This window comes from Papilio polytes, unplaced genomic scaffold, assembly GCF_000836215.1.
Source record: "Papilio polytes unplaced genomic scaffold, Ppol_1.0 DF822067.1, whole genome shotgun sequence".
NCBI classification, from domain to species: domain Eukaryota; kingdom Metazoa; phylum Arthropoda; class Insecta; order Lepidoptera; family Papilionidae; genus Papilio; species Papilio polytes.
In genome coordinates, this window is record NW_013527137.1 from 4,438,377 (window position 1) to 4,453,016 (window position 14,640).

Genomic DNA, 14,640 nt, shown 5'->3' on the forward strand with positions numbered 1-14,640 from the left:
CGACAGCGTCTCCTGCACCACCAGCCGGCTCAGCGGCTCCACCACCTGCAACACACGATACACATGACATATATACAAACATTTTTAATTATTTTATTAATATTAATACCACGAAAGATTTATAAAAACCATTAATTTATTTTTTTTACCTTTATTACGAAAAAAACTATAGTTGCTATTTCACAAGATACGTTATCAACATCGAAAAAAGCGTGTTCGTCGCTAGAGAATAATCTAGACTATGCCTAATGTCTAAGGGGTGAGGGGTTTACTATTAAAATGGTATCATTCGGAATAGTTTTTTTTTTATTTCGAATTCATCGACTCTAGGGTCGCCCTGGCGACGCCAGTGGTAAGAAATTAAAACAGAAATTGGTATGGAGGGTTAAATGCTTGATATTACATTGCATTGCAAATGATTCCACTTTCATTATCTTACTAGCCGTTGCTCGCGACTTCGCTCCAGTGAAATAAAATTTTTTATTAAAAACGGCCTCTTACTCACTGATAACGATGCTTTTTAATGGTGTAAGTTGAATCGACCTAGCAGTTTTTGAGTTACTTCAATACATACAAAAAATCTTTAATATAGATATAGATAATAGAACGAGTTAAAAATCTAAAAAAAATAACGTTAAAATATAGGTATACTTACAGGGCCCAAGTTAAAAATAATAGTGGATGAGATGGTGAGCGGCCAGTACGTGGTGTGTCGCTGCAGTCGAGCGCGCGCGCGCCCGTTGCCGCCTGCGCCCCGCAGCGGCACCACCTTGTTCTGCTGCATCACGCTGCCGAACTCCTTTATCCTGCACATTTACATACTAAACACACCAAAAAAATATATAACCCAAAAGACAAAATATATAACCCAAAAGGCTTTCAGACCAATTAAACCACAATCGAGGAGTAAAATCAAATATTCAATGCCATTTTCAAGAGAAGTTATCTTTAAGTTGAGCTCAGTGGCACTAGTGTATTCAATGAAGAAATTCGGGCAATGTCAAGATGTTTGAAATCATACTACTATAAATGCGAAAGTTAAGAAGGATGGTTGTTTCGTGTTTAGTGTGTAGCCTAAACTGCTGAACGGATCTCGATGGAATTTGGCATAGATACAAACATATAAATCTGGAAGAACACGTAAAATAGGATAAAACGAGATAAAATAAAATAACACAAAAACACTATTTATTGGCCAAGAAAAATAAAAAAACGAAACTCAAAAAAGAAACAAAATTAACACAACTTATAAAATAAAGACACATACATAGGCTACTTACTTTTGTTTTTTTTTTTAATTCCACGCGAACGAAATCGCGGGCGAGAGTACATTATAATTAAAGTCGGTATATACCTATAGTCGGTGACACGTCCGCCTGCGCCCTCCGAGAGTGCGGGCGGGTCGTCGTAGGGTGTGCGTCCGCCCAGGGCGCCTATCCACAGCTCGCCGCCCTGGGCCGCCAGCACGTGCGACGCGGAGCGCCCGCCGCCCTTGCTGCACAACACTCAGATAATTTTAATACTGATGTACTAACGAGAACTCATACATATTGATAATAAAAATATATAATAAAAACATAAAAAATCCAGTAAGCCTAATAGAAATATTATTTTCAATTCTATCATGCATGAGTGAGATTCATTCTGTTAGGTCTCAATTAGTCAGTTTATGATTTTTTTTTAAAGAATTAGATAAAGCTCTGGGCGAGGCTGATTCCTATTAGATTGGTCTGCAGTCTTTAGCATTGGAAAATCTATATCTATGTGTAACAAAATTGGAATGTCTATATGCAATATCGGCAAAAAATCACATTTCTTACACATGATATATTTATATTGTATAAAAAAGGATTTTTAACATTTTCATCTATCTGCCCCCAACTCCCCTTGGTTCTGGGTACTCTGCGATACATATAAAGAGGAAAGATTTGTATTTATGTTTGTATTGAAATCACTCAAAAACTTCTAGACCGATTTCAAAAATTCTTGCACCACTAAAAAGCTATATTGTCACTTAGTAACATAGGCTATTTCGCGTGCAACAACTAGTTGCTTAATATGTTTATCAGTGTGCTTACCGCGGCACCTCGAGCGTGACGGAGCGTCCGTTGAGCAGGAAGTTGACGAGGCAGGCAGAGGGGCGTGACGCCACGTCCGCCGGCGTGACCGCTGCAGCCGCTCGCCCCGCCCTCCGCGCCGCGCGGCGTCCACCACCGCAGCACCACCTCACACCAACACAGTACAGTAAGACACCATTCCACTGGACTGATAAGCATAAACTAACTGCCAATAGTTAGTTTATGCAATATATGTCTGGCTAGCGCTACTGTCCAACTGTACTGGCTACACTTGATTTGTGCTTCAAACTTAATATTAGTGTAGAATTCTAATAATAACTATCATTTTTATACCAACGAAAATGCTTATCAACACATATATCATTTTTAGTCAAAATTTGAGGAGTAGTTTTTAAGTTGTTTATAGGTATTGTAAGCATCATGGATCCACTTTAAATTTTTTCTATTTTATACAAGTAGGTGACCCCCCTACTTTAGTGCGTCTTTTCTTCATTCCTGAATCATCATCATCACGAGCTCCCTATAAGTCCCCACTGAGGAGCTCCAAGCCTACCCTAAGTAGGGAGTGACTAGGCCATAGTCCACCACACTGGCCAAGTGCCTCAATTGCCACATTCCTGAATATTTAGAATAATATATGTATGTCAATATTCTGTATATCTTACAGATTCCAGTGCCTCAGCGGCAGTCTGCGCCGCGCGCAGCCCTGCGTGCGCCTCCGACGAGTGAATGATCTCCACGTCGTAGTTGGCGCTTGAACTCGCGTTTTGTTCTTCCTTTAAAACAAAATAATATAAATATCATGTACTAGCTGTTACTCGACCTTTGTACGCCTGAAACTGGTTAATATAAAAAATAGGCCTATGTTACTTTTTAATGGTGAAAGAATTTTTGAAAACGGCCCTGAAGTTTTTGAGTTATTTCAATACATAAAAAATCCAAATCTATCTAAATATAAATTAAATCACTTTATTATATTAGTTCATTCAGGGTAACGGGTATAATTTAGTACGAGAAAACACAGAATGTCTTCAAAAAACCTTTTACTCTTTTCACTCTCAATTATTTTACATGCTTAAATATGTTTATAGTATTTTATTAAATTACTTATAGCTAAAATGCAAAATAATAATTCAAACCTGTAATTCAGAGTTTGGTATTAAAATCTTTAATACACCATAGATTACCTTCATAGGGATGCCAGTAACGGTGGTTGTTGCCAGCTTGTAGTGTGGCAACACCAAGCGGCCGAGCAAGTTTGCCAGAGTGCTTGCTCTTGACACTATCACCTCCACTCCCATTAGACCACCGCCCATCTGAACATACAAACTCATACATATGAATATTTCGTAATATGGTGGAATTCAATGGAAATTAGTACTGAAGTAGAATAACTGATTGTCATTTATTGTCTATGCATGTATTTTGGAAGTTTCGATTTTTAAATTAATGATACAAACATGTTTTTAATTACTAGCTAATAAAGGTAAAATTGTTTAGAAAGTTTTGTCATACTTTCTTATTTCTATTCAATTCCTCATACTATAAATGCGAAAGTTTAGATGCATGCTTGGATGTTTGTTAGAGTTTGTAGCCAAAACGGCTGAACGGATTACGATTAAATTTGGTATAGATGTAGAGGATAGTCTGGAAGAATATATAGGCTACTCAATTAATTTTTTTTGTGCACGCGGACGGTGTCGCGGGCGTAAGCTAGTATATAATAATGGAAAATTTTCTAAAAAGTCATTAACAAAAATCCTCATCTAGCTTTAATTCAGACTTCAGTTCTAGAAAAGAAATAAAACACATTATATTCTATACACACCTCTGTAAGTGGTTGGTTATTAACTCTCGTTTCAATCTTTTCAGGCGTCACATTTACTATGACCAAATGACAATAGTGAATCACCAATGATCTGGAAATTCACCAAATGAACTTTGACTTCAGAAAATTAGAAACCGAAAATAAGCAAGACATTTTTGAAAAAAATACAAAGATTTTTTTTATGAAAAACAATAAATTTATTGATTTTTTCTATTCTTTGAGATCCTGCAAAACCAGGAGTAACACACCCGGAGATAAAATTATCATTATTATGTCTATACAATTCTTCTTCGCACTGTAAGCAAGATATGTACCAGGTGTTTTAGTGCTGGTTTCGCATTCAAAGTGTTAAAAAAGTTTGAAATCAAAAAGTACATACTGTGTATTAGCATTTGTATCAGTACTAGTAGTGGGTGGGACCATAGATAACTTTTTGTTCTGTTGCACTAAGGCATTGAGTGCTATTTCCGCCAGGCTCCTTATTGAGTCGTCATCCCTTGCACTTGTAATGCAAATAATGCGGCCCCTAAAAAATAAATATAATCCAGTATTAATAATAATATTGGCATGTAAAGTATTAACATTTTAAGGACACATTTTTTTGTGAGTATTAGACGGAGAAGGCAGATAACAAAAGCAAACATTCTTTCCTTTTTATGACAGTTTTCTATCTAAAATAAAAGGGAATATCAGCATACCTATTTTGGAAAAGTCTCTCAGTATTGGGCCGTGAAGACTGTGTGGGCGAGGGTTCCCCCAGTGCTTCAATAGCGGCACACAGTCCCACAACATCGCCACCCGCTCCACGACGCACCGGACCAACAAGACAAAGTCCATTTAGAATCTGAAAGTTGGTGAACATCATGTGGATAAAATCACAATACAAAAATTATGCCACATTTATGAACAACTAAAAATTGCAAGCAAAATAATAAACTTTAACTAGCAGTTTATGTCTTCTTTTAAAGCATATTCTTAATATATGCCATTCAGCAAGATTCATTCTGGGAGATATGTAGTGACATTCATCCATCCAGCCTTCTTAACTTACACATTTACAATAATTAAAATTCATCATTATCTTCCTCCTTATCCCTTAGAATCTTGTAGCAGGTTTTTGTCCTCCATAACTCTATCATCACTCCCTTCTAGATCATGTCACCTTTCACACAATCCATCCATCTCTTTCTAGGCATTATTATACAAAAGTATTGCAAAAATTAATTACATGTGTCAAATTTTGTTGTGCTACAGCCCAAGTGTTCAGTAAATGTGCTGTTGAATCACTGACTATAAACCGGATCTGCAACAGTAATAAATAACTAATTAAACACAATGTCTTTTTTATGATACAAGTTACTTTACCTTTTTTTTTAATTTTAATCTGGAATTAAAGTAAGTATTCTTAGAATCAGGACTTTTAGAATACGAATATTTAACCCGGCATTACATTAAAAATGTAGAAAGCATAGACTGAAATTATTATATATATATTGATATTTCTATTAAAACTAAACTTTCATATTTTATAAATATATGTATTTGATTATAACAGAAATAAAAAAGATTAATGATTTTACCAATTTCCCTTCTGGAAATAGGTCCCACACAATCCTGCAATATTCAACAGCCGCTTCTACACTGCAAGTCCATAAAGACTTACAAACTGGCGGTAAAGGAACATATCCCGGACCTCGAGTTTTAGAAACATCAAATTCTATTGGAAAATCTGAAGAAATCCCAAAATAAGGAGTGTGATCTAAGACGAATATTGTTTTATGATTAGTTGGAAACATTGCATTGCAATTATTTTTCTATATCTATACAGCTTCTCGGTAAATATCTTCAAATCAAACTTAAATCACGCAAAGAACCAAATGTAAACATGATATTTGACATTTGTCGACTTTGACATTATCATGAATTTGACATTTGATTTCAAAACATTGCCATGTTTTTGACATGTTGAAGAAAACCAGAGAGATAACTAGATAGGTCTGTACCACACTGCTTTTACCGTAATTTTCGTTAACATTCAAAACGAATCTTATCGATATATTCATTATCTCAATATGTCCATGTTTCAAAATCAAACAGTTGTTATCAAACTGGATTAGTAGTTTTAAAACCTAAATATACCTACGTAAAAGGCATGTATAAATGTTATGAGCCTAGGAGGCAGTAAAGTAACGATAATTGAACGATGGAGATAAATGTAAACATATTCCAAACTGTGTAAGGTTACTTGTGAAAATGGGTAAATTGAACTAGGAGAAAAGGCAGTCTAGTTGACGACTTGGATTACACATTGACTTTGCTATTACCATCCAAGTTAAAAGTAGAGAAACTGTTTTCTATTTTTAACAACATTTAATGCCGGGTTCACACTTGGCCAATTGCGACGGCAAGAACACTTATTGGTGCCTCTTATCGTTTACACTCTGCCATTTAATCAGAATCAGAATCAGAGCACTCTATACTGGTAAAGTCTAAACCGCGCATTATAGATTTGCATCACGTCACTAAGTTACGTTACCCCTAAAAAGTGCTAAAAAGGGCAATAAAATTGCGACTTGCGATTACATATATTTCGTTCAGAGAAATTATACAATAGCAAATGTTTTTTTTTTGTATGAAATAATTATCCAAACGTCCATAACGTAAAAGAACGGTACAAATAACAATTTGGTACCTCCCTACGGTGAATGTGAGAGAATGATAAAATGGTGCATTCGTCGATCAAACCGGGCCACACATTTGAAGCCAGAAATTAAATTAGACATCCACCATTTTGTTTATTTTCATGAAAATACTTTTTCAACCGGATACTGAAGTGAAATTTTGTGCACTACCTTATAACACCGAGATTAAGTAAATTTGGCAATGGTTATAAGATAAAGAATGTGCTATTAGCGTACACTATTCTCGGACCCTTGTATTGAAAATTGCAGACATCGGCCGCGCCGCTAGTAAACACTCTTGTAAAATTAACATCTTATCCTCGAAGAAAGTCAAAATCCCGGGTTCACAAGGCCTCAGAGTCGATGAGAAAGGTTCGTTGAAGTTTGTTCAGCGACTATTTAGCAGGTGTAGAGGGAGTGATCCTCTGGCGTTAAAGGTATGTGCAGTGCAACAAAAGGGCTATGGGAACTTTTATAATTAGGTAATGTGTTACGAAGTTATTCATGGTGGGTAAAAATTGTGCAGGAAATTTCTAAAAGTTGTGGGCGACAGTCCCCGGTGGCGCGCCCGGCTAACATGAATCACACGCCTGCCCCGGACAGGCCGCAGCAAGACTCCAATGTAAATCAGGTTGAGGAGATGGAGACACAAGAAGGTTAGCAAATCTTCATTTTTTAATATATTCTTTAAACTTTATTTGTTTTGGTATTTGTGTCCAATTGTCTATACCAAAAATATCAACGATATTCGTACGTACTTAATTACAAAGCATTTTTTGTGTTTGTTTCGCAAATAGTCCTTACACTTAACCTCAATTTACCAAATTCTAAATCTGATTTTCCATTATGCTTGCTATATTCACTCCATTAAACATGATAGATTTGATTATCACACTAACTTTAATATCTTATTTTCTGATAATAGCACCTAATCTTGTACAGTTTCTTTGTTATGAAGTTGACAAGTATGTGAAATCTATATATAGATTGCTTTGTTTTAGATGGCCATGTAAAACTTCTCCAAATATAATAGTGATTGTTTATGAAGTGACAACAAATTATTTCAGATCAATATGTGTTAAATGTCACATAATAGTCTTGTACATTACAATAAACATTACTTGTTTTTGGCAATAAAGTTTTAATGAATAAAATTATTATATCATATACAGTAATTCCTGAAGATTTCTAATGTCAACAAAACAAGTAGTTCAGATTAATTAATAGCTATTTAAGGTCTTTTATAAGTTTAATGCAGTTATCTTGGAAAATGTATGTCTAAAGGAATGATGTCCCGAGTTTTGTATTTATTATGTTTGAATAAAAACTTTTTTGTATTCCTTAAACCATAAACAACTTTAAAACTAACTGGCTGTCAAAATGAAAAGTATATTCAATTTCACATGTCACAAAATTTTCAAAATGAATGTCATGAAAACAATAGACATATTCTGTTCCTAAGTGAGGACTTTTCTTTATTTATATTACAGGAATATTTAATGACTTGAACTTAGTGTTTTTAATAATGTGATATGTAAATGTTTGGAAATTAAATTAAGTTTAGCTTCTAAATTTTTATCTTCATAAAAAGCTAATTAAAGTAAATAAGGAGGAAAAAAGGAAGGTGAAGAACATGTATGCTGCATAAGTAAGTGTCGGTGATAGATAGCTAAATGTTTGTTAATATATGTACAGTTATAAATAGGCTATCATAAGTTTGCATGGTTGATGAATATGTATGAATGTGAATGTAAGTAAGGGTTTAAAAAGTAGAAACTAGATGATATATTTGTTGCACAACATTGGTGTAACAAAGGGTCCATCCCTTAAATTAGGTCTGAATATACAATAACCTAGGGCAGGATCACATCACTAGTTAAAAGACTGGTTTTGCACCTATAGTTCCCAAAGCAGTGTGGATGTCACACAAATGACTTAAGATAATTTGCTACTTGTTAACTATTTAAAAAAAGTTAGCTATGTTAGTGTGGAATTGACTTTATACACATCTTTTAATTTTTAATTAATATATTAACTTTTTTTTAAAATTAAGTATGTTTTGTAATTATTTCAGTGGAGACTGTAGAAACAGCTACTGAGAAGGCCTGGGATGAAGAGTTTGTTAAGGATTCCAATGGTGAAGTTGTGATGGGTGAAGTGATCAAGAACCCGGAGACGGCAGCTGCAGAGTTTCCGGTAATCAAATTACCATTTCTATCTTATATTGAATAGTTTGTGATTTTATTACCAACAGTGGCTACACCAGAAACAATGATCCACAGACAAAGAGCTTGTATAGAAACATGTTTATATTTTGTTGATTTACTATGACTACACTAGGATATCAATGATTATGATATTTACTGTTTATTGTGTGTTAAGGATTAATAATGTGTGTATTAAAAAAATTGGCTGATGTAAATGATGAAATGAATTTGAAAAACCGAGTGTAGGTTTTCAGTCTCTTTTTTTATTGAACTTTGTAAGCTTGATTTAAAAATTCACAATAGTACAAATCAAAAATATATTTTCCTTCATAAGTAGACTTACCTATTACACTTATTGTTACTGAATTTAATATTTTTTAAAACTTATAAAAAACACTGAAACATGTTTTGTTGGTAATGTCACAAATAACTTGTAGATGTTCATCATATCTATTTATAGACTGGCTTCAATTGGATAAAGTGTTTATTGATTTACAACCACCTGTTCACATGACCAGTCTGTTAGTGTTTTATGTGCTGTGTTTAACTTCAAATGTCCAATTAATAGAAATACAAGTGAAATGTTTACTTTTATTGTGTTTTTAGGTTATGAATGTTAATAAGTGCTAATATTTTCATTTTGTCAATAGTGATTGAGTGGTAATTAGATCTTGATAGTGTATATTCATGTTTTTATAAGAAACTTGTATAGAGCATCTTTAGATTAATAATGAGATCATAGACAATTAAAAATAAGCCTTATTATAAATAAGCAGAGGTTGAATTTTAGTATGAAGGAGTAACGTCGCCCATTTGTTGAAATTCAATTCGATCTTTTATTTTATTAAATATAGCTCTATGCTTTTCCCCTCGACATTGATTTTAGCTGTCAAATAGCATGTTCATCCATTTGGGCAGTTTCCTTTAAAAGGGGTAGAAATTTTCTGTTCACATATTACTTGTCAAAATTTCTTAATTTAATGGAGTTTTAAATGGTCTACATGTTAAAAATATTAAATGTTAGTCTAATTTGATTATTGTTTTAATCTACTCTTTTGTTCCTTTAGCTGGCTGGCCTTGATGCTGAAATGGAGGATGACGAGGCAAGATCGGAGGCGACGTTCCGTTTTACAGTACAAAACTTGAGGAGCCTTAAAGACTCGGTTCTCTCACCGCCATGCTACGTCCGCAACCTGCCATGGAAGATCATGGTGATGCCCCGGCAAGCACCGTCCCCTGACCGCCAGCAGCAGAAGTCATTAGGCTTCTTCTTGCAATGTAATGGAGAGAGTGAGTCTTCAAGCTGGTCCTGCTATGCAATGGCCGAACTGAGACTTATCTCTCAGAAACCAGATGCTGAGCCATTTTACAGAAAAATTCAACATCTGTTTTACAGGTTTGTTTAAATGTCATTTTACTGTTAATTTTTATGCTCTTATTTTTGTGTGTGGTACATTTTTTAATCCCTGGTATTAAGATATAAGGGTACAAAGTGTGCATTGTCTCATAGATGGCTTTGTTACATGCACACTTTCTATGGCTTGAAATTGTAAGCCACAATATTAGAACTTGAACACATATAGAGTTAATAATTTTATTCATGTTACATGAATACTTCAATCAAGTTAGTTAAGTTTTGAGATTAACTTGTAGTTTCCATTTTTGTTGTTAAAATGGCCTAATTTTGTGGTTATTTTTTCCAGTAAGGAGAATGATTGGGGATTCTCTCACTTTATGTCGTGGAGTGATGTTTTGGATCCAGAGAAGGGATACATTAAGGATGACTCTATTACTCTTGAAGTGCATGTAACTGCGGAAGCCCCACATGGGGTATCCTGGGATTCTAAGAAGCATACTGGATATGTTGGTGAGTGAATTATGTTACTTAAGAATGGTGTAATGATAAAAAGTGACAGCAAAATACTGAAACGAATCAGTCACTTTAGTCAGTGCCGTTTACATTCTGACACACATCAACATTTTAATACAATTTATAGTTCAAGCGTGATTTTATTTTTAAGATGCTTACACATTTAAATACTGTTTCAGTATTCGGCCGTTAGTCTCTTATGTTGTACCATACAACAATTCTAAAATGAATTTAATTCAGTTTTTGCTAGTAGACGTTGAAACTTTTATATGACTAAATTATTTATTAAATTGAAAGTCTGTTTACAGTTTGTGTGTTTGTGCAATAGATAAGATATTATTTTAATCTTGGTTTATATTGAAATAGAAGTTATACATTTAAAAAAAATATATATCTAAAATATATCCTTTTCACTTACATTAGTTTATTTTGTAATAATACTTCTCACTTATAATTATTTTTTTTTAGGTCTGAAGAATCAAGGCGCAACATGTTATATGAACTCTTTGCTGCAAACCCTATATTTCACAAATCAGTTGCGCAAGGCTGTGTACAAAATGCCAACCGAATCTGACGATAGTACAAGGTGATAACAATTTTATGTTCAACACTAGTTTCCCTGGACAACACTTGAATAGAAATGGGAAACTTTAACAAAACTTTCTAAATAATTATACGTTTTTAAGGGTGTAATGACATAAACAGATATGTTTGTATCATCGATTTAGAAATTGGAAAGATGGATTTTATGAAGTATATGTATAGAGATAAAAGTGACATTTCAGCCAGTGATATAAATACAATTTCTTTTGTAATTGAATTTAACCATGTTCCATGCAGTGTAAACCTATAGTCACATAAATAAGCAGTAAAAAAAAAACATTGCTTTCAGGTCTGTTGCTTTAGCGCTACAAAGAGTGTTCTATGAGTTACAATTTTCTGACAAACCTGTAGGAACAAAGAAGTTGACTAAAAGCTTTGGATGGGAAACACTTGATTCCTTTATGCAGCATGATGTGCAGGAGTTTTTGAGGGTGAGCACAAAAATACTAGTCTAAAAATGTTGTAATACTATTAATGCTGGGAAAAATGGAGTAAAACTCTAGTTACGCAGTTCGGAAACGCATTTCGTGAATTTATCGAACCAAAAACTAATAGTTAAATGTAGCTCGGAAACCGGCCATTAATAAAATTTAATTGTAAATGAATGATTGGTGTTATTTTAGGTTCTTTTAGATAAATTGGAGAGTAAGATGAAAGGTACCTGTGTTGAAGGGACTGTACCTCGCCTATTTGAAGGCAAAATGACCTCATACATCAAGTGTAAGAATGTTAATGTATCGAGCACTCGGGTTGAGACTTTCTACGATATACAACTGAATATAAAAGGAAAGAAGAACAGTAAGTATCAATACTCCCTATGCATATAGTCGTAACCCCAAAAAAGCGATTACTAGCACAGCTGTTTTAGCTTTAATTTTATCATATACTATGTTACATAATTCTCATAGGAAATGCTTAGTTATGATTTCATTTTTATCTTTCTGCTTTTTACAGGCTCTTTTTAACTTGATATCTCATTCAAATTAAATTATCACAATTACCAAAAGAGTTTTGGCCTTTAGGCTGAATGGTCTAAAGGGATTTTTACCTATAATCAGTAGATCCAATGAGGAAAAAATCCTATAGGTTCGATTGATCGGTGAAACTGGAAACCCTTAGAAGCTATTTAGTGACTTAAAATATGAGAGTAAGTAAATATTTTATTAAATGATATGCTAAGATATTTCTAATATTTTCAGTCGATGAGTCTTTCAACGACTACATCAGCACGGAGACGCTGGACGGCGAGAACAAGTACGACGCGGGCGAGCACGGGCTGCAGGAGGCAGAGAAGGGCGTCATATTCGCCTCCTTCCCGCCCGTGCTGCATCTGCACCTTATGCGCTTCCAGTACGACCCCATCACTGACAGCTCCGTCAAGTTTAACGACAGGCAAGTATTTCTTACTTACTGACATTACTACACTATACAAATATTAGAAAGAAGAAAGATATGGATTTTTTATGTATTGAATTAATTTGAAAACTATTGGGCTGATTTAAACATATCTTTTACCATTTAAAAACTACATTATAGGTCATTATTCATATTTGAGAACTATTTGTATAAATCGTTAACAAATAGCTTAGAAGATTTCACGTTCGTAATAAACTTAACCGAAAAATCAGCTCGTGAGTCGGAAGCTAATGTGTTTACTAGGTTTTTGTTATTTAATAAACGGGAAGAGTACTAATATGACAGAAAAGAGATCTGACGTATTTTTTTAAAGTCTGTAAATATCTTAGGATGGCTAATAATAATTATTTTAATTATAGGTTCGAGTTCTACGAGCATATAAACCTGGACGCGTACCTGCAGGAGAAGCCGGAGACGCCGGCGGACTACACGCTGCACGCGGTGCTGGTCCACTCGGGAGACAACCACGGCGGACATTATGTCGTCTTCATCAACCCTAAGGGAGACGGCAAGGTATACTAACACGTTGCCATGACAACGTTGAATATATCATAGATCGCGTGTTACATTCTCTACAACTTGTATAAGACTAAGCGTCGGAACGGGATAATGACATGACATGAACGGAACAATGTCGCAAAATAAATTGAGTTTTAAGAAATTGAAATATGTTTAATTTTACTTTGCACGTATTTTTTCACCAGGAAAACTTGTGTAAAACTAGTAGATAAATTAAATGAAACGATGTTTCAATTGTTTAAAGCACAATGTTATTTGCCATATTGAGTTCTGTTCTAATCTTCGGACTGTGTGAACACTAATGCGTTGTCTGAATGCCTGAATCGATTATGTCGACAAGAGTTAAGGTAAAGTCACTTTGGTCTGGTTTATTGTTTTTATTTTATTTAATAAATTATTACTAGTGCAGTAATAAACATTGTAACCTTGGTTTTCATTATTTGGTGTTGTTTTGTCGTGTCAGTGGTGCAAGTTCGACGACGACGTGGTGTCGCGCTGCACCAAGCAGGAGGCCATCGAGTACAATTACGGCGGACACGACGAGGACATGACGCTCACTGTGCGACACTGCACCAACGCCTACATGTTGGTTTATATACGGTTAGTGTACATACATTAAATAATCAAATGTTTTTTTTTGGGCGACGCTATGCTGCCCTCTCGTTCCCCCTAACATGTTTTTGGTAGATGGACGTTGGGTGCGGTGGGAACTCTGTACAATTAAAATATTACATTGCCTTTTTTTTAATTACTACTAAACAAATTAGACTAAGATTGCTAAAATGACTAGTATTTAATGATTAATCAAATGTGTTATCGTCAGCGATTCATTCTAAATGGAATTTAAAAATAACAAAAGTATGTAGCACATGTGTGCTTCTAGATTACAATTTTCATCTATGCCAAATTTTATCGAGATCCGTTCAGCAATTTAGGCTACAAACTAACATCCATCAATGTAAACTTTCGTATTTAAATTAGTAAGAAGTAAGATAGTATTGAAATAGATCTGTCATATAAGTTAGCTGACGTACTTTAATATTTTTACAGGGATTCACAGTTGAAGACTGTACTGCAAGAAGTTACTCAAGCTGACATACCTACAGAACTCAGCGAGCGGTTGGCCGAAGAAAAGAGAATTGAAACCGTAAGTGATTTTTATTACAGCTCAAAAAATACACTAACTCGAAATATACTTTTGACTCAAAAACTACTTTTAACTCCGTAACTACTTGTAATTAAAAACTACTTTAGAGGTAGATGATAATAGTGTAACAAATGTTGACAGATACGTCGCAAGGAGCGCAACGAGGCGCACTTATACATGAACGTAAACGTGGTGCTGGAGGAGGCGTTCGATGGTTACCAAGGCAACGACCTGTACGACCCCGAGCGCGCGCACTGCCGCGTGTTCCGCGTGCGCAAGCAGGCCACCGTC

The 14,640-nt window shown here is 34.7% G+C and overlaps 2 protein-coding genes across 2 annotated transcripts in view; one reads left to right on the top strand and one right to left on the bottom strand.

The window, feature by feature from the left end:
• Nucleotides 1-5,819, bottom strand: part of LOC106106861 (protein asunder) — a 7,726-nt gene extending 1,907 nt beyond the window's left edge. The window contains 12 exon segments of the mRNA XM_013287521.1: nucleotides 5-45; nucleotides 656-806; nucleotides 1,355-1,495; nucleotides 2,079-2,162; nucleotides 2,164-2,225; nucleotides 2,744-2,854; nucleotides 3,266-3,394; nucleotides 3,907-3,997; nucleotides 4,286-4,432; nucleotides 4,605-4,750; nucleotides 5,135-5,209; nucleotides 5,487-5,819. Coding sequence (XP_013142975.1) covers nucleotides 5-45; nucleotides 656-806; nucleotides 1,355-1,495; nucleotides 2,079-2,162; nucleotides 2,164-2,225; nucleotides 2,744-2,854; nucleotides 3,266-3,394; nucleotides 3,907-3,997; nucleotides 4,286-4,432; nucleotides 4,605-4,750; nucleotides 5,135-5,209; nucleotides 5,487-5,702 — 1,394 coding nt within the window. The 5' untranslated portion in view covers nucleotides 5,703-5,819.
• Nucleotides 5,820-6,804: 985 nt separating this feature from the next.
• LOC106106862 (ubiquitin carboxyl-terminal hydrolase 7) overlaps nucleotides 6,805-14,640 on the top strand; it is a 15,620-nt gene continuing 7,784 nt past the window's right edge. The window contains exons 1-13 of the mRNA XM_013287522.1: nucleotides 6,805-7,024; nucleotides 7,114-7,243; nucleotides 8,662-8,783; nucleotides 9,862-10,190; nucleotides 10,498-10,661; nucleotides 11,133-11,250; nucleotides 11,557-11,698; nucleotides 11,891-12,065; nucleotides 12,467-12,659; nucleotides 13,043-13,196; nucleotides 13,666-13,802; nucleotides 14,253-14,349; nucleotides 14,491-14,637. Coding sequence (XP_013142976.1) covers nucleotides 7,165-7,243; nucleotides 8,662-8,783; nucleotides 9,862-10,190; nucleotides 10,498-10,661; nucleotides 11,133-11,250; nucleotides 11,557-11,698; nucleotides 11,891-12,065; nucleotides 12,467-12,659; nucleotides 13,043-13,196; nucleotides 13,666-13,802; nucleotides 14,253-14,349; nucleotides 14,491-14,637 — 1,857 coding nt within the window. The 5' untranslated portion in view covers nucleotides 6,805-7,024; nucleotides 7,114-7,164. The remainder of the gene's footprint in view (nucleotides 7,025-7,113; nucleotides 7,244-8,661; nucleotides 8,784-9,861; nucleotides 10,191-10,497; nucleotides 10,662-11,132; nucleotides 11,251-11,556; nucleotides 11,699-11,890; nucleotides 12,066-12,466; nucleotides 12,660-13,042; nucleotides 13,197-13,665; nucleotides 13,803-14,252; nucleotides 14,350-14,490; nucleotides 14,638-14,640) is intronic.